This window comes from Coturnix japonica, chromosome 1, assembly GCF_054131305.1.
Source record: "Coturnix japonica strain WE chromosome 1, WE-NBRP24, whole genome shotgun sequence".
NCBI lineage: Eukaryota > Metazoa > Chordata > Aves > Galliformes > Phasianidae > Coturnix > Coturnix japonica.
Window position 1 is genome coordinate 110,507,756 of NC_140663.1, and position 24,370 is coordinate 110,532,125.

Genomic DNA, 24,370 nt, shown 5'->3' on the forward strand with positions numbered 1-24,370 from the left:
GTGGGCATGGAACAGGATGCACAGGGCTGTGGGCACGGCCCCCAGTGCTGGACTTCAAGGAGCGTCTGGACAGCGCTCTCAGACATAGGGTTGGGTTTGGGTGGTGCTGTGTGGAGCCAGGGGTTGGACTTCGTGATCCTTGTGGGTCCCTTCCAACTTGGGATGTTCTGTGACTCTATCCAATTACAGTGAAGCTACAGACCTATGGCAGGTGCTCATGCTCACCATACATACAACGCGTCTTTACCTCTCCCAATTTTTCTGCTTGTCTGTGCACGTGCAGACTTGGTACTGTATGAAATGAGGAACCAGATCAGGATTCATTCGGATGTATGCTCCCCGGTTGCTCCCCTCTTGATAATAGTTAGAAGCAGAAAATATAGTGATAACCTGCTCGTAGCAAAAAGAGAATTTAGATTGGCTGGAATAATACTTCTTGAGACTGATTGCTAAAAAATGATCTTAGAAAAACCTGCAGGTTACAAAATGAAGTGTCTGTGTGTAAAACTAGAAAACAATTCCGATGCCATTCACTGAACTGCTAGTACTTTTCCAGTCAGAACTCCAGGCCTGTGCTTTTGGCCTGCCACAGCTCAGAGGGCAGCATGACAGCGTGCTGTGCTGGATACATCTTTCTGAGACACTGCTGGTTTTCAGCATTTTTGCTGGCCTCTCAATACAGCAAGTCAGCAAGCAGGGCCAGAAGAGAAATGATTAAGTTAAAAAGCTTCTAGAGCCTAGGAGCATCTCTGTGATATATATACATATAGTCCCCACTCCCAAAAGTTCCAGAAGGCTTCTGTGTTTGTCAGAACTCCATGATCTGTTCTAACACCCATTAATTTAGTGCATGGTTCCCCCAAACCCATTTCAAAGAGGTCATTCATATTCTTAATTAACTCTGCTGACATGTCTACTGTGGGTATGCATGTGAATTTCACGTGCTTTCCATGGCAGCCCCTTACCTTCCCATCATGAGTGAGATCGTAGCCATCCAACTTAAATTCATGAGACCTGATTAGCATCTTCAGATTATACCTTTTAAGCAGCTGGTCAGTGGTATCAGGGCCAAAGCAACAACCTACTCCTCGACGCTGGTTCAGAGTACAGCCATGTTTTTTTTGTGGATCACTCCAGAGAATGTCCAGGACCTGGAAAGAGCAAACTCAAGAGGGACTGATAGTAGATGAGGACTGACAGGCTATGGATGCCTGAACTAGCAGCCATACAAAAAAAACTCATACTGAAAGAAAACACCCAAAAGAACAAGGTTTTCTTCCCTTCTTTCAGCTGTGCATTCCTTTGGGCTGAAACTTTTGTTCTTCTTAAATTACAAAACGTATTTAGAGTACATGTTAACCTTTTCAGATGCCTTATCTTCCCAGAGATGCAGATCTCCTTTCACAGATGAAGTTTCCAGACTGGTAGCTCCATCAGGAATAGTGCATGGGCAAAGAGAACAAAAGCCACCCACATATGTGAGAGGCATTTCTATTCACCCATGTCAGTGCTTTTACCTAAACTAAGCTTGGGCAATACCTGTCCTAAACATGGTAAGAGCTGCCCTCAGCTGTGGTGTCTTTGGTCAGCTTGTGTTTCAAAATAAGATTTTACATGTCGACATTTTAGCAGAGTCAGAGACACGAGGATGAATTCTCAGGGTTTCAATGTATTCATTCCAGTCTGTAGCAAACACCGGGCAAAATGTATCTCTTCAAATCTCCCTGGAAAGGGTTTAAGGAGACACATTCTATTTCCCACTTGCTGGAGAGTGTCAGATTAAGGGGGCTGTTCCTGCCCATTATGTTAGTTTCTAGGTCAGATGCGTATCTTGGGAAATCACATTTACAGAGATTTGCTTCTCTAGAGGCAAAACGAAGCTGTCTGCTCCGTACAGCAGATGCCTGAAGTTCAGAAAAACAAACATACACAGCTCAATTTTGAGCTCCTAAATTACTATGCAAATTAAGCTTTCTGAATTGTCACAATTTATTAAATTACAGCATGACAAGCACTCCATATTGCCTCTGATATTCAAGAGGAAACTAACAGCCAGAGGACAAAAATTTCCTGCTCTGAGTAATCGGCCCGTAGGTCTCTGGAAAGGGGCTTTTTGGAGACTATCAGCATCCAGCTGTGAAAACCATGGCCAAAATATGATGCATACTATCACAACTGATTGCCAAGTCTGACCTATTTTAACTGACAACTATGTATGTACTAACAGACCTACCACACGGGGGCATGCAAACACATCTCATACTGAGTTTCTTCCTAACAGCTGAGAACAGAAACCACTGAGTAAATTGTATTTTCGAGGCATAAAATCACAAGCTTTTATTACTTGGTCTACAAATAATAACTAAATAACAACTAGTTGGCTACTATACTCCCCAGAGCAATGGGTTTCCAATTCAGAGACACAGACTCAGACACGCCCTCTGAACGCAGCCCCTGCCACTGTCATGGCTGGGTCTCAGCATCAGGCTGTCCTTGGTTTCACCTACTTGTTTATGTTCCTTCTTAGAGATCCCTGGATGTGAACTGGATTGGGGTGAGTTGCCTTGTATTTCCGCTTGTTTCTTTTTGTCTGTCTTTGGTAGCCTCATCAATGTTTTCAGCTTAAAAAACAAACACAGAACACTAGAAGTTACCAAAAAATAAAGACGATCCATTCCCTTTTCCTCTACCCAGTCTTTAACCCTCATAAATGCCCTGAACTCTCAGGTTTGGTGGAAGCTGCAGGTGTTTGGCACCTGCCAATGTTGTGCTTTGCATTTGTCAGGCACAAGGAACACAGAGCAACTGTATGGAGCGAGGAGTTGGACATGATAATCCTTATGGGTTCCTTCCAACTTGGGATGTGTCATGGTTCTGTGAATCTATGAATACCAGTATCTTGGGCCATCTGGGATGCTCTGCATGCCTGTGAACCAGCCTAATGGAGATCAGTGGAAGAGATCTGAGGACAACTTTCCCCATAGGCAGCCAGAGGCCAATGAAAATCCCCTGAGACTTTGGGAGTGCTCCCTCGGAGCACTGGAGACCTGTATCTGATCAGTGGAAAAGCCCAGATCTCCAACCTGGGTCTACACTACTGATTAGGAACCTAAACACCCAGCTTACAAACATTCATCTTCATTTAGCTGTACAAATCTTTCAGATTTGAAAAGCTGTATTTGTTCATCATTTCAGAATAAAATCCACATGACTCCATCTTCTAAATTCAGGAAACGCAGTCGTTCCTGCTTCCTCAAGGCCAGGTTTCAAGGTCTGCTCCTGCTGGAAGGGCTCTCCCACATGTGCTGCCATAGGAGCACTGCAGGGTGCGAAGCTTCCTACACAGAGCAGATGGTAACCACACAGCCCCGGGACAACAGGCGGTGCTAAGAAGATGCAGCTACGTTGGTTTCTGAAGTGTTTAGAAATGCCTTTGAATTAAGAACTTTGCATGCTTTCTGCCTCCTGTGTCATCAGCACTGCAGGATGGAGGTATCTGATGTGTGTTCAACTATTTTAAAGTCAGAAGACCCACATTGTTTTACAGCAGCCAAACAATTTCTCCCAACACCTACTGAAACCTCCCTATCTAAACAGTGATTAAAAATAACAAGACTCTTCTTTCCTTGCTTGCTTTTAGAAAGTAGCCATTTTCTTTCTTCATGCAATCAACTTCATTTTAGCATTCTTACTGCCTTGCTATTTAAAGAAAATAAAAGTACCATTACACGATATGCTTGCTTACCTTACTTCTCTCAATTAAATTCAGGGAATCCAAATCTGTGTTGTCGGAAATTCCTCCATGCACAATAAGCACTTTGTTATTAACTAAAGTGGCAAGGGGAAGCCAGCTGAAAATGTCTTGCAGATGATACAGAATTATCTTGCCATGGTCCTGCAAAACACACTCTTAGATTAGTTGCTACAGGAGGAAGATTCTGTTGCTTTTAAGCTCTATGTTTTGTTGTGGTGTCTGCAAACACCTGTATGAACACCCCCACCCAAGGGACACCCTGCACTGCAACACCAGCCAATAGGATCTGAAATTCATGCTAAGAGCCACTCAACTGTCCCTGCAGCATTTCATTTTCCTTTCACTTTTACCTCTTCTTTTGCTCCCGAGTGGCCTCGCCCATGTTATTATTTCATCCCGTGGATCATTGAGCACAAAAGGTTAACAGTTAATGATTATTTTGTCAGATATCCCACTGAAAATCCAAAATAATTGTAAGAACACCACTAAAGTCATTCTGTACCACACCTGAACTGGTTGCAACTTTCCGTCTTCAGACAGGTTTCATCTTACGTGTGCAGTGCTAACAGAAAATATAGGGAAAATAGTAAGAATCTTACCTTATACTTCTTCAAAACTTCTTTAGAGAAGCCGTATCTGAAAACAGGACATCATCATGAACTGGGTGTCAATATGCCCCTACTACACATTTTATTTGCACTACAATGATTGCCAGGAATTCTCCATCTCTCTTTTTCTCCTTTCTGTCCCAGTTTGGTGTGAAGGTGCTTTGTTCTTTTTTGTCTCAAGAATTGAGTGAAACCAATTTCTTGCTATCGAGAATGAAGCCCAGACCAATAACCTTTACGCAGCCTTATTTCCCACTTAAAAAAACCAGCTTAACAGCTTACCTTGTAGATACCAAGGAGAATTTTCAATGAGCCAGACTAATGTTGGATAATGCTTCCACAGACAGCACCACCTATCATAACTCTTTTCCTCCACAAGGGACAAGGAGTCTAACACCTCATTCTTTTAACACCAAGGCACCCTTGCTGCAGGGGGGTGAGGGGGCATTTCCATAACACACTAATTTTCCTCATTTAACTAAAATACAATCCTTCCATCCACCCCCTTCCTCCAGGTTTTGTGCTCTGAAAGTCTCAGTGAACCCACTGAATTCAACGGGCTATGATTAGAACTGTCTATTTGAGTGTCCGTACATAACAAGGATGTTGTTTTCTTGAGCATCCTGAAGATGCAAAGCTTCACCAGAACACCCAGTAATAACACTACTTCTGGTTTAGAGATCGGATGGTGGCACAGTGAAGGACTAGATATGCCATTCCCTCTCAGCCCTTTACACCTACTTCATGTTTATGATGTAGTCTTCATGGTTTCCTCTGTTCAAGTGAAAATCATTCGGGTAGAGAAGAAGAAACACAAAGAGGATTATAAGTATTTCCATAGAATTTTCTCCTCTGTCAACAAAATCGCCATTAAAGAGATAAGGGTTGGTTTCTGAAGGCAGACCATTCTGCAGATGGAAACAAAAACAAGGACGTTCAGAGACTGCGATGCTACTGTAATAAAGGAAATATCATTTCAAATGAGATCACCTTGCTGGAAACCCTGCAATAAACAAATGAATAAATAAATACATCTTGCATAATACAGAGCCATCAGGAAAGAGATGACCTCTCTAATTGTTCTTATGATACTGCCTCTAATCCTTTCCTATACCTATTAAATTAAATTGAAAGGGACAAGTAAGAACATTATCATTGTAATAAAATGTTATTTTCTGTTAATGCAACTGCTGCCAGGAAGTTATGTACTTGCAAATAGAAGGGACTCATTCATTTTGAATGTATGACATGAAAAATTACCTTCTGATACAAATATGAAGGTCCCTATGCTTCCTTATCCAGTAAGAAACCAGATTTTGCAATCTCTGCTTCTAAATCTCCTAGAAGTAACACAGTCCAAGCTTTGAAACAGGGCACTGAAGAACGCTTCTTTCAATTGCTTTAATCCTGAAAGCACTTTTCTACTCACAGTTGCACTGTGCCCAAGGTGTTTATGACATACCAGAAAGCCTGCAAAATGGGAAGGCTGCACATACACATATTTTTTATCTTATTTTATTTTCCTGAAGATGCAGAGCAATGTTTTGTTGTGAATAATGCTTTACCTAAAGCTACTACTGCGAAACGATAGTATGTGCTGTAAGACTAGTTATCAACATGTCAGTAGGTACCACCAGCCTACAAAAGACATAACAGTGACTACATGTAGCTACATCATTTCCAGTCATGAGTATTGGAAATTTTCTTCATTTGAGGGTCACTAAGATGGTGAAGGGCCTGGAGCATCTCCCCTATGAGGAGAGACTTAGGGAACTGGGTCTGTTTAGCCTTGAAAGAAGAAGGCTGAGAGGGGACTTGATCCAGGTTTATAAATACCTGAGGTGTGGGAGCCATAGTGGTGAGGCTGGTCTCTTTTCAGTAGTGTGTGGGGACAGGACTAGGGGTAATGGGATGAAACTACAGCACAGGAAGTTCCACACGAATGTGCGCAAGAACTTTACAGTGCGGGTGACGGAGCACTGGAACAGGCTGCCCAGGGAGGTGGTGGAGTCTCCTTCTCTGGAGATATTCAAGACCCACCTGGACGCCTACCTGTGTGACGTGGTGTAGGGAGCCTGCTTTGGCAGGGGGGTTGGACTCGATGATCTCTAGAGGTCCCTTCCAACCCCTACAATTCTGTGATTCATTTTTGACTTAGGAGAAGGAAACCTCTGTTTTCACAATTGGCATGGACAAGAATAACCAAGAGAACATCTTCAGAATCATGTTGTGACTACAGAGGCCACTCTTACAAGGTCAGGCAGCACTGCAATGCATTTTCCCTCACAAACATGGCTGCTGCCGCTGCCCCAGCACTGCTTATGGTGCAGCCTCTGACAAGTCAGAGGTAAACAAGGCTTTCTAAGATTAGCAGGTTGCTGTTGGGTATCATTACTGTATCTGCTGGACTGGCAATTAACAAATTGTTGTTTTTTGCTCACATTCTCTACATCTTCAGGTTGTTTCTATCCTTAGCAGCCATTTACCAATCTAGCTTAGCAATACAAGCCTTAAAATTCAAGTGCTTCAACAAATTTAGAATTAACGGAGCAGTCACCCCCATGATAGCTCTTCTTTATCTCCCAGGTCTGGTTTATGAAACTGATGTGAATTATAGTCTGATTCTGTTTCAATATGCAATTCCAAAAAGGGAAGGTTGCCAAATTAAAATAACAGCTAAAAGACTACAGGCCAAGGACCGACTACGTGTACTTGGTTAATAAGAAAAGCAGAGGCCTGAAGGGGGCTGATTATGTTTCAGCAGGCTTCAGGTATGTTGCTGGACAAAACCACCAAGCTTCCAGACAGCCAGTATCAGATATTAGGTGCAACAACCTTGGAAGCAGACAGAAATTACATCATTGAAATACCTGGCTTAGTTTCTGTCTGTCTCCATCCAGTGCAGATGAATATGTAAGGATCAGACACAAACTCAGATCTGCCAAATGAAAGGTGGTGATTCAGGCTAAAGGGGAAACTAAATACAGGAGAGCTCCAGCATCTTTAGTTGAATACACAATTGTGGAAAAGAAAACCTAGAACTTAATTTCTTTTCCACATCAGTAAAACAGATCTGTGGTTTTTAACTTGAAAAGTGAGTGGCAATTAAGGATATGGACAAGCTACTCGAGGTATTTCCATTTTGTGCAGATTATATAGTTATTCTCAAGATTACAAATGTTTTTAAACAGATAGCATCCTTTTTTGTTTGTTTTCTGTAAACAAATAATAATAAAAAAAACCTTATCAATGTAAGGGTCCAAGAAAGCCTCTGCATTTCTGTCTCGATGACCAGAATTATCCATAGTGTAGTGTCAGTTTAGGAACTGTTAGCTCCAGAGTTTGGACCTTAGTCAGCAAAGAACAGAAAACACGAGTCAAACATTCAAGACATGGAAAGGAGCCCTCCTTAGGTTCATACTCCAGGTCTACGTTTGGAAGCAGGCGTATTTCCTTGATCACTTCTCCACCATCCACGTTGTTCCATGGTTTGTACACGTGTGTGGCACATATGGACAGTTTTAAGTGATAGAATCTGTTAGATGCCAATGCATATTCTTTTAACCGAAATGCTACACCACATGCCTGCTTACCTTGTGGAATACCAGTAAAAGATCATCCAGATTTCCATGCAAGTCTCCTACAGGACATAAAAACATACACATATATTTAATCACAGAAGAGGGAAAAACTCGAATTTTATAGGACTAGAATTACATAAGCTAGTCCTAAGAAGGTTTTCTTTGGGTTTTTGTTATTTATTTGCAATTTCCTTAATAATTTGCCCTACATTAGCATTACATCAGCTTCATTTTAAGGCATATGAAGAAGTCGCTTAGTAAAATCTAGCAATTAAATATTTAAAGGAGCAGACAATTGTCTTGCATAATCTTTCTGTCCTCCAAGCCAGATTCGAAGATCAGATCTGCAACCCAGATAAAAGGTCACTCAGGGAAATGTAAGATGGGCCAACACATTATCAGCCTGTAACAAATTAGTACTTCAGAAATAGACATCTGAATACTAACAGGTTTGAATTTACTAAGCAATCTACTAGATTACAGAGCTCAGTTGAGCAACAGTCTGGTTCAGGCCCAGGTTTTGATGACTGTAGATAGGATCTGATGGAGGGACTGTCAGTGCCTACGTGCCTCAGTACTATGGACACAGGAAGGGCAAGCTGCCTCATCCTGAGGTTTATTTCAGAGCAGGCAGGGGGACCTCACCACAGCATGGCAGATCCCTACCACATCACTCCCCTCAGAGCCACACTCCCAACACTTGTGACCCACCACCCCCAAGCCATGGCATGGCAGTGAGCTTCTTCCACTGGTGGTGAAGAAAAGACTGAAGGAGATGTTCTTACTGGTGTCTTCCATGCAATTTTTTGTTCATGATAAGCCTGCTGAATTAGCACTATTTTTTTGAAATTAGAAGGAAACTGGGGGAGGCACCTTATTTTAAGGAAAATGACAGCTTTAAAAATGAGTCTTCCATGTTTTGCACAGGAGCTATCTGGTTCCAAAAGCTGTTAGCTCCAATGGCAGGAAGGGGAACACTTCAGATGCTACTTGCACAGCTCAAATGAGACAGGCAAACAACAGGAAGGGTGTTTTGATTAGTAAGCACACCCTGTGTAGCAAGCAAACCTGAGACTGTTTCCTGCATTCAGAGAGAGATTTTGGTTGGTTGGTTAACAAATTATTGTTGATTAAAAAAACATTCACAGAATCACAGAATGACCCAGGTTGGAAGGGACCTCAAGGATCATGTAGTTCCAACCCCCCTGCCTGGCAGGGCCACCAAACATACACCTTTACTAGATCAGGTTGCCCAGGGCCCCATCCAACCTGGTCTTGAACACCTCCAAGGACGGGGCATCCACAACCTCCCTGGGCAGCCTGTTCCAGGGCCTAACCACTCTCCTAGTGAAGAACTTCCCCCTAACATCCAACCTAAATCTTCCCTCTTTTAACTTAAAACCATTTCCCCGTGTCCTGCCATTGTCAGCAAGGAACATTATTTAAATAAGCCCAAAGTTGGTGCACAACCACATCTTAAAACCATCAGCTGCTGTTTTACATGTGTCATAGTTGTCTCCCCTATGCTGCAGCACAGACACAGCTGTCAAAATTGATGTCACCTCTCCTGTCCTGCAGCTATTACTACCTGTGGCATGCCAGGATACCACATCCATTCATTTATGATTTATGAAAACATAATAAAATAGATGGCAGTGAGCTCTTAATTTTTCACCTCGTAACACGACATGTCACTCTGATCTTTTGGTTGTATGAAGACCAATATATCCTTTAGAGTCCCTTTAGAAACAAGGTTTATTATACAGTTCAGTTTGTTCTCGATGGCCATGCTCTCAACAAAGGGCCTTATCTGCCTTTTCTACTACACTTTCATTAAAATCATTACTGAGTAAACTCTCATGATTAAAATCTTCTTCTCAGTGGTGAGAATCGCAGGCAGCGATCACAGTCCTCTGAGTGGCATTTTAGAAATAGAACTGCAGGAATATTTAAGCTGCGTTGCAGTGTTAACTGAATTGATACTGACTCATTCAGAACCTTTTAACAAGAGAAAAGAGGAGGACAGGGACTTACCTAAATATACCTGGTGTGACGCAGGAGCCTTTTTTTTTAAATGGTGTTTTTTGTTGTTGTTGTTCCCATTTTTAAACTTGCTTCAGGAAAGAAACACAAAAGGGAAATTCCCACCTCCCTCTCCAACTAGTTAGAATATCAACCTTAGGCCCAAAGCAGCTACATTCCCAGTTCTGTTCTTACCACAGATGGTTATCTCCTTGAAGTAGGAAACTGAAACATGGGTGATATTTGGCTTCTCCTTGAGAACCCTCCTGGCCTCATGCAACAGCTGCAGCACATAGCGGGCATGAAGCAGCTATAAGAAAAACCACAGGGAGGACAGGGAGATATTTTAGGAGAAGCTCGAAATCTGCTTTATTAGCACTCCATACGTATTGTGAAGGAAGCTGTATCGGATTATTGGTACTACAGACCTCTCTAAACATGGATAGGTAGACCTCTCTAAACATGGATATAGGCTGCATGGTTTAGTGCTAGGAATTAGGAATAGCTAATGAATGGAAAAGGGGCCCCTGGTAAACTTGCTGTTCATATTTTCCCATTTTATTTCTAGCATCCCGTTTCTACTCTTCCCATGTACAAAAACAGTAAGAGAGCGGGCAATGGAGCACTCAAGCACAGCATAAGTTCATCTTTTGAACACAGTGTAACAAACAAACAAAACATGGATCTAAACAAAATGAAAGACAATAAATAAAAAAAATAAACCTACAAAACCCCCATCCAAAGGCTGTGACGGATGTTTCAGCAAATTACACAAATAATAAAGAGAAGGAAACTACCGCAAAAGTTGCCTTGTTTAGAGTTATCTTCCAGCTCACTGTGTAGACATTAGAAGAATGAAACATTTAAGCTCCAAAGATTACTCTTTTCAGAGGGGATGTAGCTGCTGTCTCCTATAACAGCATTCTTCTGGTCCCTGCTAATGCTTGGTCAGTTTGTGGTTTTTACAACATTTAATTCAAACACTGATGGATGGCCTACAGACTGACTTGTCAAGATGAATTTTCTCCCTGGGCATCAGCTCAGTCCTTTACTGGATTCAGCTGACAGAGGAGCTACAAGCGGATAGAGATGTAAAACAAGAAAAGCAAACAAAAAGTAGTTACAGTGTACCTGTCGATCCTTGAGCGCATTAAGAAGAGCCTTAGCGCGTGCAATATCAAGGGGAAATGAGAGTCGTGGTCCGCGATAGGAGTCTGGAACATCAATCTTTTCGTATTCAATTACATATGAGTCTGTACCAGGAGAATCATGGGAGCTGTTGGAAGTGTGAGCAGCTGCAACGAGAGGGAAGAGAGATAGGAACACAGACACTCCATCAGTCCTATAAAGCAGTGGCAACATGAATAGAACTGGAGAACATAGCGGAGGCTCTCTTCATTGCAGTGTTGGAGGATACAGCTCCTGCCCTGCACAGCAGAACAGCTTCAGGTTTCCCCACACTGATCACAGAATCACAGAATGACCCGGGTTGGAAGGGACCTCAAGGATCATGTAGTTCCAACCCCCCTGCCTGGCAGGGCCACCAAACATACACATTTACTAGATCAGGTTGCCCAGGGCCCCGTCCAACCTGGTCTTGAACACCTCCAAGGACGGGGCATCCACAACCTCCCTGGGCAGCCTGTTCCAGGGCCTAACCACTCTCCTAGTAACATCCACAATGCTAAACAAAAAACAGGAACAAACACAAAACTGGCAAAAGCACTGCCCTAACAGGCAGCAACTGGGGTCAGGATGCAAAATACTTTATACTGAAGTCGTGAAGCAATCTGCCTTGCTAGGCAATGAGAATACATCCTGCCACATACTTCTCCTCCCACAGAGCAAAGAGATTCAGGAGCCATTGCTGACCACCCAGTGACCATCTGTTTATAGTTCCAGGTTATACTGTTAATATGGTTTTTAAATAGTTGCTTTAGTTGCTTTTATCTTTTACATAAAAATATTAGGCTGCGCACATAAAAATCCAACAGCCTGAGCCCTAAAGGACGGTGTTCTGGAGGTTGCTGTTGCAGAGCTGCTTGGATGATACTCTCAATGGAAACACATTTTGTTGCTCCCTCAGATCACCCTAATTTCCATTCACTTGCCAGTTCTGGCCAAAGGCTCTCCTCAGCTTTCTCCTCCAAAGCCAGCAGCCCTTGCAGTGTCCCCAGCCACGCAGACACCTGCCCATGCTGCTCCATCCCTCCTGCTGGCAGCAGGTGACCCTTCCCATCCCCTCTGAGTACAGACCTGCCTTCCTCGCTGCCTCTGCTCCCTACTGGCAGATGCCCAGGCTGGGAAAGCTCATCTCCTTCCACAAAAGGCATAACTCTGCAAAGTATAACCCATTTTCCACTTCAGGATGAGAAATCAAAAATTAGTCATGATCACGAGCCTGGGAGTGCTCTTACACCTCCTCAGCCAGTCTTTCAGCTAGATTTTAAGGGTTCTTCCTGCACAGGGATGTCTCATCTGGGAGCAAGCAATACTTCTTCCTGTTATGGATGCCCCAATGCAGCCTTGGGATTAGTGTGTGCTGGCCTGTGAGCAGCCCAGCTTGCCACAAGCTCCATACTGGGCTCATTCTGAAGGACTCGGCACCCATCTCATTTAGTTATCTCTCAGCCACAGCTGACCTGTCTCTTTCATTCCATACTGAATGACAGGGACAACAGATTCAGGCACACTGAGTTCAGACACCTACCCTAAGACCAGATAAAGTACCCTCTGTACCTCTTTACCCATCAAAGGGAGCACAGAGACACACTGTGCTATGCTCTGATGCTGCAGGCCTTGCCTGCGGTCGTCAAGCCCAGCCCTGGTTGCTAGCAGCCCCCATAAGGCTCCAGGCTCTGTGCAGAACAGTGGCCATGCTCCTTGATTCACAAACACAAAAGCCCAGGAAGCACCTCTGGCTCCTGGGGAGTGCTCAGACACTGGACATACTTCCTGTAAACCCTTGGAAAATTGCTTTAAATCACAAGCAGAGCAAGGACGATACTCACAGCTACGTAGCATCCCAAACACAACTCTAACTGCACTGACATCTTAAAGAGGATAAGGAGATGATAAAAGTTTCTGAATATAACATAAACAACCACATCAAAAGCACCACCGTGTTAATGAGACGGTGACTGCTTTCCTCCTCCAAATAAAAGACATTTGGAACAAGGCAGTTAAAAAGAAAAGTGACAAGATAAACAGGGATGACAGGTATCACACAATCCTCAGGCAGAATTCTCATCATTGCTTACTGTGGAGAATAGGCTACCTGTGCTCTGGTAAGAATATTATATACTAAGCTCTTGGAGAAGGCTATTGAACAACATGCCATCACCTTAAATTAAGTGACCAAACAGATAAAAAGGAAAAAAAAAAAAAAAGAGAGAGAGATTAAAGCATGGTGGGTTTTAGAAAATACTTGGGAATAGCAAAGATAATTTGAAGCTTCTCTGCTTGTTAGGTTTACACTTACGAGGGCTCTTATATTAAGAGTGTGATACAGCAGAAACAGAAGCAGCTCATTAAATAATCTTCCTGGCCCAAGTTTTGCTTAAATCCCTGGGGCTGGCACAGGAACTGCCAAAGGTCACTCAGAGGAGCAGGAAAGAAAGAGCCTGAAGTAAGAGATGCACACAGCCAGCAATTGGACAAACGTAACTGCAAACAACACTGCAAAAGTTCAACCTGCAATTTCTCATTTAACATGTCCAAAAAATCCAATTCAGAGGAGGCCCCAGGCTGTCTCTCTATTAATTTGTATCTTACAGAATCTTTCTGCATCTTTTGGGGTTTTAGTATTTCTGGTGAAGGGCATTTATTAGAAAGGGAGAAGGAAAATGAACAGCAAACCACCACCACAACCACACTAAGGCAAAAATGAAAGTATCTGGAGCAACTTCAGTCCTAACAGATGAAAATAGAAGTTGTAGATAAAGAAAACCAAATGCTGCTCACTTTCAAGACATAACTTCAAGTTAACTTTCCCCAAAGCAGGTTTTCAAGCAGTCTCTGTGTTACTTTGACTTTTCTCCTTACCTTCACCACGATGAACACAGTGCTCCATCATGAATGTGAAAAAGTTGGACAGCTGGATAAGGAACAAAAACAAACACGTACTGATCAGTTTAGGGGATTCAGCAAGGATTAACATTCTCTTCCCTTAGTCAGGTACCACCAACTTCCCATTTAGGGGGAGCTCAGACACTATTACCATTGCATGTTTCCAGAGCATTACCTCTAAATGAGCAGGTTGACAGCATATGAACACGTACAAAATTCCAAGGCTACATCACACAGCTGACATTTTGGGTGTCATTCATCTTGCCCACAATCCAGACTATTTGTCTACACTTCCTTTATAGTCAAGAGAAAGAAACAGCTATAGTTCACCTAACTCACTTTATACTGATGCTAAACTTAACACAAAGCCCTGTAAGTTCCTCATTCCTGGTACTGACTCTGAGGGAAGCCTGGGCTGATACGCTGAGATGCTGAAAACTCTATTTCTGTATTGCAGGTAGCTCGCCTTGCTGACTCTTTTAAGATCACCCATGCAATGACTTAATGTCAGAGGCTTAGCAAAACTGCTTATACAGGGAGAACTGAAGACTACACACCTGTGTTTGCTCTTGCTCATCAGCATATTCGATTGACTCAAAGATAGTCAGAGAATAGCGGCGACGGATCTCTAGCTGGGCTCTTTTACAACGGTACCATCTCTGGATTAACACAGAAGCTTTTACAGCTGTCAAAAGAGAAAGCAATGGATCATACGTAATTCTTTCCTGACTGGTTCCTTATTTCTTGTCCTTCCCTTCCCGGAGAAACAGTGGTTTGCAGTCATCAATTATTTCAGCTGATCACAAATCTCAGGCATTACGAGACTATGATGAGTGGCACCTCCTGCATGGGAATGATTTCTTACTTACATAACTTTGAGATTAAGAAAGACCTCTGTACAAGCACAATTCTCATAATACACATAACATTATGGAAGCTTTTTTATATATAAAAGCACTTGTAGATGCCATAATAGCTCGTTGTTTCTTTATTTCACCAACAACAACTACATAGTACAATTAAAGTGCTAAAGTTCTCTAGTCCAGGCGAACTAAAATCAGTAAGGACTGCAGAAATCTCACCCTTCTTAAATGAAAAAGGTACGGCTCTTACATGACTAGAAGCCCACTGCCTACCATACATAACCTCTGGGCTCTAAATCCCTTCCCCTCACCAGACCTGACAGCAAGGCTATCATCAGCTTCTCTGGTTAGAAGAGTTCTGAAGGGGCAGAGAAGAGCCATCAGCACAGAAACTAATTTCTAGCATCAGAGCCATTATAATCCCCTTTAAAGCTCATCTGGGTTGCCCAATGGTCTGGCCCTGGGCACTTAACGTGGCACGATCTCATAGGTATCACATAAGGCAGATATATATTGACAACTGTGGTTAATGTTGCAAAACTAACTGTATATTTCCTCTCTTTTACCTTATTTATTTATTTGATTGTACTTATTCCTGTGCTGTTACTGTCAGGACTAAACCAGACCATGATTTTCACACTAGGCTACAATGTATCTGTAAAATAAAATCATTTGTGGAAGGTGTCACCATCAGCAAGTACCTGTTAAAGTCACATTATTAATGCATTAGAGGGATGTACAGCTTCAGACTGCAGATATAATGACAGTCATGCATAATTTCACTACTGTTGAAGAACAGAAAGACTGCCATCCAGCAACTGGGGAGGGCAAGACCTTAGGAAGCAAGCACACAAAATTATACTCATACATGCATGGCATGCAAAAAACAGAGACGAAAGACCTCTGTACCTTCCTTTTCAACCAGGGGTGTTTAGCATAATGATCTCTTAAGACTACCATAGCTCCCAGAAGACAGAACATTGTTTTAACATCACACCTTTAACACAAAAGGTCAGATCAAGAGTTTCAGAGCCAACCCTGGAGCCCTCTTGCCTCTTGAACATGAGCCAGCAGTGTGTTCTTGCAACTTGGAAAGCAAATGGGATCCTGGGCTTCATCAGAAGAGGGCTGGCCAGCAGGAACAGGGAGGTGATTGTCCCCCTCTATTCTGCCATCCTGAGGCCCCATCGGGAGTACTGTGTCCAGGTGTGGGGGCTTCAATGCAGGAAAGATATGGAGCTGTTGGAGAGGGTCCAGAGGAGAGCCATGAAGATGATCAGGGGGCTGGAGCACCTCCTCTATGAAGACAGGCTGAGGGAGCTGGGCTTGTACAGCCTGGAGAAGGCTGCAGGGTGACCTCATTGCAGCCTTCCAGTATTTAAATGGGGGATTATAAACAGGAGGGGAATCAACTTCTTACAAGGGTAAACAGTGATAGGACAAGGGGAAATGGCTTTAAGCTCAAAGAAGAAAGGTTTAGATTGGATGTCTCAAAGGCTTGTAGGGAGAATTTCAGGCCACACACCTTGTATGGCAGAAGATCAATTTGGAAAGTCAGAGTTGTAGAGTAAATGAGTTAAAGCAGCTCTATTTTATTGCATCCATTTCAATATCATGATCACCGAGCAGCAGGGAAACTAGGGCAGTCTTCTTGGGAACATCATGTTATAAAAGGCCACAAAAGGTCCCCTCGGTCTTTTATCCGATACACTTGGCCAGTGAGAGCACACATGAACACATCTGAAATTTAACTTCTGTCCAGTGTGAATTTTTTCCAACCCTATGCATCTGAAATAGGATGTGTTTTTTCCAATCCTATGCATCTGAAAGTTACGCATTCCTTTAAATAAAGATAATAATTGTGAAGTAATCTTATCTCAACACGTGTTAGACAGCATGGCTGGTGGGAAATAATATCTTGCAGTCCTCTTGCAGTGCTATGGAGAGAACAACCTTGGATGTGGAGATGATGGCAGCACTCACCTGCTTCATTATATTTGCCTTTACTGTAATCTGCAGAAGCACAGCATCCCATGGTGCTAACACTACACTCCATTTCTGATTTTAATCACTGCGGGTGCGAAGCATGTCTCTCTCAGCTGTTGGCGTAATACGCATCTGCTGTGCTCTTCCTTCAGCCACAAGGAAGGCTCCTCAAGCCACAAGGAAGTACTCCTCACACCACCACTAAGAGAAGGAGAGGAAAATACATGAGTTTGGCAATACAGAATATGAAGTACCTACAGCCATCCATAAGGACTGCAAAGCACATCCTGAAAAAAACACACCAAGTAAACCATACTTATTTTGTACTCCCCTCCAAAAATAACCAGCACTCTTGCCACCCTTCTTGACTGAAAAGGTGCCCTACTGCCCCATTTACCACCTTACAATGTCCCAGTGCTGATTATCACTTTGTTTACAGACAGATCCTCGCAGGTGCCAGATGTCCAAAAATCCCTACCACCGATTGATACACAACAAAATAATAACCACTGCCAACTGCACAAGGACAAACAGAGCCATAGCAAGGTGTTTCATAAGCAGACTTCACTCAAATAAAGCACCACGTCTTGTGTTGCATTTTTATAGAAAGATTCTAACTAAAAAAAAATTGGTTTGATTAAAAAAAAACAAAAACGTACAGGGCACTTTGTAGTGTGGCTTTCTGGGTTTATCTCAGAATAACAGAATTATCAAGGTTGGAAAAGACCTAAAAGATCATCTAGTCCAACCATCACCAATACTTCCCAGCTAAATCATATTCCTCAACACAACATCCAAACATTTCTTGAACACTCCCACGGTCGGTGACTCCACCACCTCCCTGGGCAGTGCATTCCAATGCCTGACTACCCTTTCCGAGAAGTAATAGTTCCTAATGTCCAGCCTGAATCTCCTCTGGCGCAGTTTAAAACCATTCCCTCTAGTTCTATCATTGATTACACGAGAGAAAAGGCCAACCCCCAGCTCACTACAACCTCCATTCAGGAAGTTATAGAGAGCAATAAGGTCTCCCCTGAGCCTCCTCTTCTCCAGGCTGAACAATCCCAGCTCCCTCAGCCGCTCTTCATAAGGCCTGTGCTCCAGACCCCTCACCAGCTTTGTAGCCCTCCTCTGAACATGTTCCAGAGGCACTTAGTCATCTCCCCTCACCAGATGGGATCAGACATTAATGCCATATACTTCCAAATCAACAAGTTCAAGAGAATAACATTCCCCTGAAATACAAAACAGGTTAATTTCTAGCATCTCAGATGCTCTCAGAGAGACTGAATTTTGTTTCAGCTGAAGATTTCTTATGTATTCACAGTGATCACTCTGTCTCCTGGGGTATATGTTTCTCTGTCGGAATTCTAACACGTCCCAGTTATTGTGTTTGCTCTTTTTGTTTCACTCCTAATCATCCTTTTTTTAACTGGGCTTTAAAACAAAGAAGAAATCCATCAGCATAAAATGAATGCTTAACTGCTTTTGCTTTTTCTTAATTAGCATGAGGAGGATAAGAGACAGGAAAACATAAATGCATAACTGCTCTGTTTTCTGCTTCAATAGTCAGAATGCCTTTATTGTTGTGGGACTGTTTCCAGTTTGTATGTAGTTATTAATTAATGATATTACACTTATACCCAATTTTCAGCATCCCACAACACATGGGGATCCTACACTTGAGCGAGGTCTATCATCATCCAAGTCAGTATTTATTTCATTAAAGAAGGACTTGAGGGGTTTTCCTCCTTACAATGGCTTTTCTTCCCTCCTCTTTTCTTCCCTCTGAAGTGAAACTGAAATCCAAAAAAACTCCTGTTACAGTAACTTTCAGCCAAACAATGGCTTTAATAGCATCAAATACAGCACTGATACTGCTAAAAGCTCAACAGATAATTGTTATCGTTCTGAATACCATCTCCCCACAAGCCCCGTTTAAGAAGATCACAAGTCTTCACTAGCTCATCTCAGACCAGCCAGCTGGAGATCTGAAGACTAAGATCAAGTACAAAACACTTAGAGCTTACAGACTAAGCCTTCTTCCAGCATGACCACCTACATTACCAGGCAGGACAACATGTCTCCAGCAACCAGGCAACGAGAGCCCCAAACGGAACCGTCAGTGCTTCTCAGGGCTCCGCACACTCCATGGCAAACAATGGGCTGCTCCAAACTGAGGGCACCTGGAGTTTGACTGCACCCTTCTCCAACCTCTAAGTTCTTCAACTTATAGCACCATTTTGAGCAAAGAAATAAAGAGGCTAGAATAGAATTTTATGCTAACAGCAGTAAATGAAAGCTTAAATACATACTCAAAGCTTGAAGGAAATCTTACACAATATCAATAAAACCCTTAAAAATGCCATTCCTGGCCATCATTGAGCTAAACCAGGGGAATCATCATTGTCAATCCCAAATCCCTGTATTCTACAGTGGGCACAGCAAACAGTCAGACTCCTACCTTGTTTCCCAATAGCTTCTCACAACCCACATCTCCAGGCCCCAGTACAATCACATCAACTGGAGACTTGAGCAAGCACAACTTCCATCCAGACCCAGTGAATTACAAAAGATCCCCAAGTGTTTACAGATGAAAAGCAAAGTTGGCCTTTTCTCAAGGTATGGAAAAAAAGCTTCCTAGATATAATGTAGCATAAGAATTTGGGACATAGTGCCGTGCTAGCACTCTGGATATTGTACCACTGTTTTACCTTTAAGAGAGAGTCTGTCATGTTCACTAACAATTGGGCAATAGCTCAGATACAAGTCCAAGAAACCTGCTATACTTCCCTCAGTTCAGCAAAAAGGTAATATCGTGGTAGGCAGGCGTAGAACGTGTAGCCCTTCCACTGAAGCAAAATAAAACATTGCCCCAGCCATGCCAACAGACATGCACTAAGCTAAACAGAAGTGGCACATCCTGCTCATTTGCTGGATAGAAGTCACTGAAAGCCTAACTGCAGCAAGCATTCAGAAGTTTGGGTTTCAGAACCTGCACTGTCAAGAGCCTGATTTACAGAGATGATGAACCAGCAGCATTTGATTTGAATGTAATTGGTGCTGCCCAAACTCAATTAAGCCTTTTAGTTTATCAGTCACATGAAGACTAGGCTGCCTCAAAAATAATGGAAGTCTTGTAAAGATTTATGGCTGATTTTCAATGAAATCAGGCTGCAGGTCCTTTGGGCAGCGAGCCATCCTTTCAAGCCTCACTTCTCTTATAAATTTAGATGAGCCATGCTATTGCAGACAAGCATAAGCCAGGCTAAACTTGTGGATACAGAAGCTATATGAATGAGCTGCTAAGCTTTAACTTCTCAGTTGCACCCATTTCTTATCTTTGATAAACAAAGATCAAAGAAATGCTCCTTTTATTTGAGTTTGGATGAAATTTCCATAGGTATGCTACTTCCTCTGCAAGTTGTTTCAGTAGCTTTCTCCAGCAAGGTGCCTCCTGTCTCCACTCTGCCCCTTTTTCAACCATACTTCCTAACATACAGTTACCATCTATGCCCATCAAATGTGTTAGAATGTACACATGTTTGGAGACGTAGTGAGATAGGGCCAGTTTTCTCCATAAAGATCAGTTAGGTAGATGGATGCTTCCAGTGCCAGAGGCGGTACTATGTCTTCTTGCTGCTTTCTGAAACTCTCAAGATTCATTCAGAACTGTTTTCCTTTGGAAACAGGGACTGCAGAGTACTGAGAATCATGAAATGTTGGTTTATGATGGATTCTCTTCTATGTAGTGCTGAGGAAATGAAGGAGGAAGGAGCAAAATACCCCAGAAAAGAGAACCTCATGCATTAAATTATAACCTCCAGGTTGGTATCTGTAGAGGGACAGCTCTTCAAAACTATCTTATTGCCAGAGCTGGGGTTGTCAAGGGTAAGGATGGGATGATTTAGAGATTTCATTAGCTAAAAGACTCACTCTGCAAAAAGTAGGATGAAGCTGCCTCAGAAAACCAATTCAGTGAAAGAGAACTTGGCTGTGGACTATCAGAGCAATAATTCTCTAAATCAGCACTGAATTCGGTCTGCCAAGAAGACCAAATACAGACAAAGCAGTACGTGCTTAAGTCTGTGTTATTTTTCATCCACAGGACAAACTGATACTTCTATTAAGTGAAAGAAAAAAAGTCAAAAACCTTTCTGTTTTAATTAATTTGTTTCAAATAAAAAGCAGACAAAAATCTTTGTCCTGCTCAGAGATGCAAAGCTAAGCCCTATACAGAACTGCGGGTATCACTTCTGGCTATGGCTGCTGATAGATATCAATGCTTGGGCCAGGAATCAGTATTGAATGGATATAATAACACTGGGAAAAAACAGCAAAGTCATAGTGAAAGAGAACAGGATGAAGACATTCCAGCTTATTAAGGTAGACTAAAATTCCTGAGCCCAAAAATATACTGCAAAAAGTAAGGAAACAGAAGATTTGAAGAGGTGCAATCATTCAGATTGTTCAAACACTCAGTTCAGGAATTGCATGTAAATCCAAAAAGAATCTGTAGGAAAATGATGTGTGAAAGTTAGTTCATGCAACACAGTCAATAAAGCATATGCTTTATAAGTATCTGCACTGCTTGTGTAGAAAATCAACAAAGCAAACAGCGTCAGTTTTTGCACAGAAAAACTGTAAGGAAAGTGTTGTAATAAGGGATGATGGAAAATACAAGCCCACAACTAGGGTGCAGATCACCCTGAAGTATAAGGATGCTATCGTATCACTTGCCAGAAACTCTTAGTGCCTCAAAAGAAGCCACTAGGAAGCGAGTAGAAAACTCAAAATCCTGTGGCCAAATTAGTAAGAATACCCAACAGGAGCGTAAAAATCAACAACAGTTGCAGTTTCTTATCATAGAGAGAAAGGGAAATCTGAATTATATACTGTCCTGCAGATAATGAGCAGAAGCTTAATGACATCCTGTGGCATTCCTTCTCCTTACATGAGGGGGAATATCGACTAAAACATAAAACTTTAGAACAAATGTATTGAAATTTGAGCCAATTTACAAGTGAAATTCATGCTTCAGAAGAAATTTATATTGGTTTTAATGAAGGTTAAGTAAAGCATCAGAACAAAGACCCAAGATTATCGGCACACAAAGTCTTTTTCCTAAAGCAAAAAGTACAAGAGATACAGGAGTCTCAAAGATATTTGATCTCACCTGTATTCAGAAGCTCTGGATGACTGATCCAGTCCAGGTCAAACTTGACAGCTTAAAGCACACTGATTTTTCTCAGGGCAAAAGCATTGACCCCTCACTCATTCACTTTGCAGACCTAGGATACAGGCAAGTTGCTCTTTAAAAACAAGCTAAGAAAGAAAAAAAAAAAAAGATATGCACCTGGCTTGAAGAAATTACCTGCTTTTTTTCCACAAGAGTTACCTTGAGAAGCCTCCTTTCGAAGTAGAAGCAGTCCCTTTTTAGAACCAGAACTGCATAATGAGGGGTGCAGCTCTGCAGAACCAGCACTCCAGTCCTCCCTGGGGCTCTGGAACTCACAAAGCACTTACTCTCCACCTACCGATACAGCCTCCTGAGAGCAAATTTCTTGAGCTTCACTCCTCAGAAGCAGTCAAGGATAAATGCCATATTCATCACGATGCAGAAGTTCTTGGCTGCAGCCCTCCAGCTGTGCTGCTTGCATGCTATTGGAAATCTGTTTTGTCACCGTGCCTCCTGTATCTCAGGCAGAGAAAGGGATGGGCTGAAGTTATCATCTGCACATCTGAAGTCACATGGTCTCTCTCCAGAGGAAAGGCCTTTCTGCTGGGATGAGGCAGTGATTTGCATTTTAGCAGACCTACCTAGCACACAGGACATAAACACACATACAGACCGCCAAGGTATTTGGTTCCCTGATGTGACTGGTATGGTAATGAAAGTTCCCCAAGGACTTTCAAGAGGCACATGCAGATGGCATCTCATCTGCACACGCATTCTCCCCATAAGAGTGTAATGGGTTCAGGGAACTAAGCTTATGGCTCAGCTTGTCCCTTTCCTGGTAACTCCTGGAAAGGGGTCACAGAATCACAGAATTGTAGGGGTTGGAAGGGACCTCTAGAGATCATCGAGTCCAACCCCCCTGCCAAAGCAGGCTCCCTACACCACGTCACACAGGTAGGCGTCCAGGCGGGTCTTGAATATCTCCAGAGAAGGAGACTCCACCACCTCCCTGGGCAGCCTGTTCCAGTGCTCCATCACCCTCACTGTAAAGAAGTTCTTCCGCACATTCGTGTGGAACTTCCTATGCTGTAGTTTCATCCCATTACCCCTAGTCCTGTCCCCATACACTACTGAAAAGAGACCAGCCTCACCACTATGGCTCCCACACCTCAGGTATTTATAAACCTGGATCAAGTCCCCTCTCATCCATTTCTCAAGGCTAAACAGACCCAGTTCCCTAAGTCTCTCCTCATAGGGGGTCAGACAGTTCACCAGTGTGGCTGACCTGTGTGATCAGGAAGCCATGCTGCTATGTGCTCTGAAATCAAATTCTGACCCCTGGCTGCAGGGCCTGCCCATCCGATCCACCTCTTTGCCTTGCTGTCTATGGGCTCTCAGTCACCTCACAGGTGCCAGGAAGGGCCCAGCCATCAAGCCCAAGGCCATTTCTTACTGCTCAATGTTGACACAACAGCCCCAGATGAATCCACCACCTCCTGTGTGGGGCAGCACACAGACAGCATGAGGATGCTTCAATTTTGAGCACATACACTACCAAACAACCCATAAATATTAGGTACCAGAATAAATTTTTTACTCTAATATTGCCAATATACTCTCAGGCACAGCCCTCAGCATCCACCACACCACTAACTGCTCATACCCCCCACTCTGTCCTTCTACCCTCTTCTGAAAGCCAGAGAGGAGCTGCTCACTTGGTCTCTCTGTGCAGTGATGGAGCAGAGCACAGCAGCCATTTTGCAGGGTCATAGCGGGGGCTGTGGACCCAAAGAAGGCTACAGGTTACAATGCATGGGTTAAGGTTAGGGTTAGTTCTTTGAGTTTCTAGAGTCCTGGACACAAGCTTCCATATTCAAAGCTACTCTCTTTCTGTGGAATGAAACAGCAAATAAAATACACATCAGGCACCCTAATTGTGCATGGCCCGAGAGATGTTTCCTTTTCTGGCAGGATGCACTTTCCCTTATCCGAGTTACAGTAGCTAATCATTTATGTATGATCACACTGCTCTGCCAAAAAGCATGCAAGTCAAAATACATCATAACCTCTTTCTACTGCACTCTGGGGATACGTGTTATTTATAAAATATTTACTGCATGTGATAAATTCATCCATATGGGCTTTTAGCAAGATTTCTGCACTACAAGAGGCCATAAGGTTTGTTGCAATAGCCAATAAATCCATCAGAAATCTTTAATCCAAGATCAATGGGAACAGAATCAAACCCTTGGTTGTTAGCTCCCGTAGGACAAGGTCTCCACAGCATATTTTCTCTTGATATTCATGAA

General features: G+C 42.8%; 1 protein-coding gene across 4 annotated transcripts in view; it reads right to left on the bottom strand.

Moving 5' to 3' along the window:
* PPEF1 (protein phosphatase with EF-hand domain 1) overlaps positions 1-24,370 on the bottom strand; it is a 29,489-nt gene that overhangs the window by 3,863 nt on the left and 1,256 nt on the right. Inside the window, exons 2-15 of one of the 4 annotated variants that reach the window (XM_015886205.3) lie at positions 22,420-22,574; positions 22,059-22,173; positions 16,880-17,083; positions 14,591-14,718; positions 14,010-14,061; positions 11,097-11,260; positions 10,161-10,275; positions 7,956-8,002; positions 5,104-5,270; positions 4,354-4,390; positions 3,746-3,895; positions 2,508-2,621; positions 966-1,151; positions 248-390 (exon numbers count right to left, since the gene is read on the bottom strand). In XM_015886205.3, coding sequence (XP_015741691.2) covers positions 248-390; positions 966-1,151; positions 2,508-2,621; positions 3,746-3,895; positions 4,354-4,390; positions 5,104-5,270; positions 7,956-8,002; positions 10,161-10,275; positions 11,097-11,260; positions 14,010-14,061; positions 14,591-14,718; positions 16,880-16,952 — 1,376 coding nt within the window. In that variant the 5' untranslated portion in view covers positions 16,953-17,083; positions 22,059-22,173; positions 22,420-22,574. Of the gene's footprint in view, positions 1-247; positions 391-965; positions 1,152-2,507; positions 2,622-3,745; positions 3,896-4,353; positions 4,391-5,103; positions 5,271-7,604; positions 7,711-7,955; positions 8,003-10,160; positions 10,276-11,096; positions 11,261-14,009; positions 14,062-14,590; positions 14,719-16,879; positions 17,084-22,058; positions 22,174-22,256; positions 22,703-24,370 lie in introns of those variants that run through there. The other 3 variants (XM_015886166.3, XM_015886177.3, XM_085550378.1) reach the window with 3 other exon arrangements.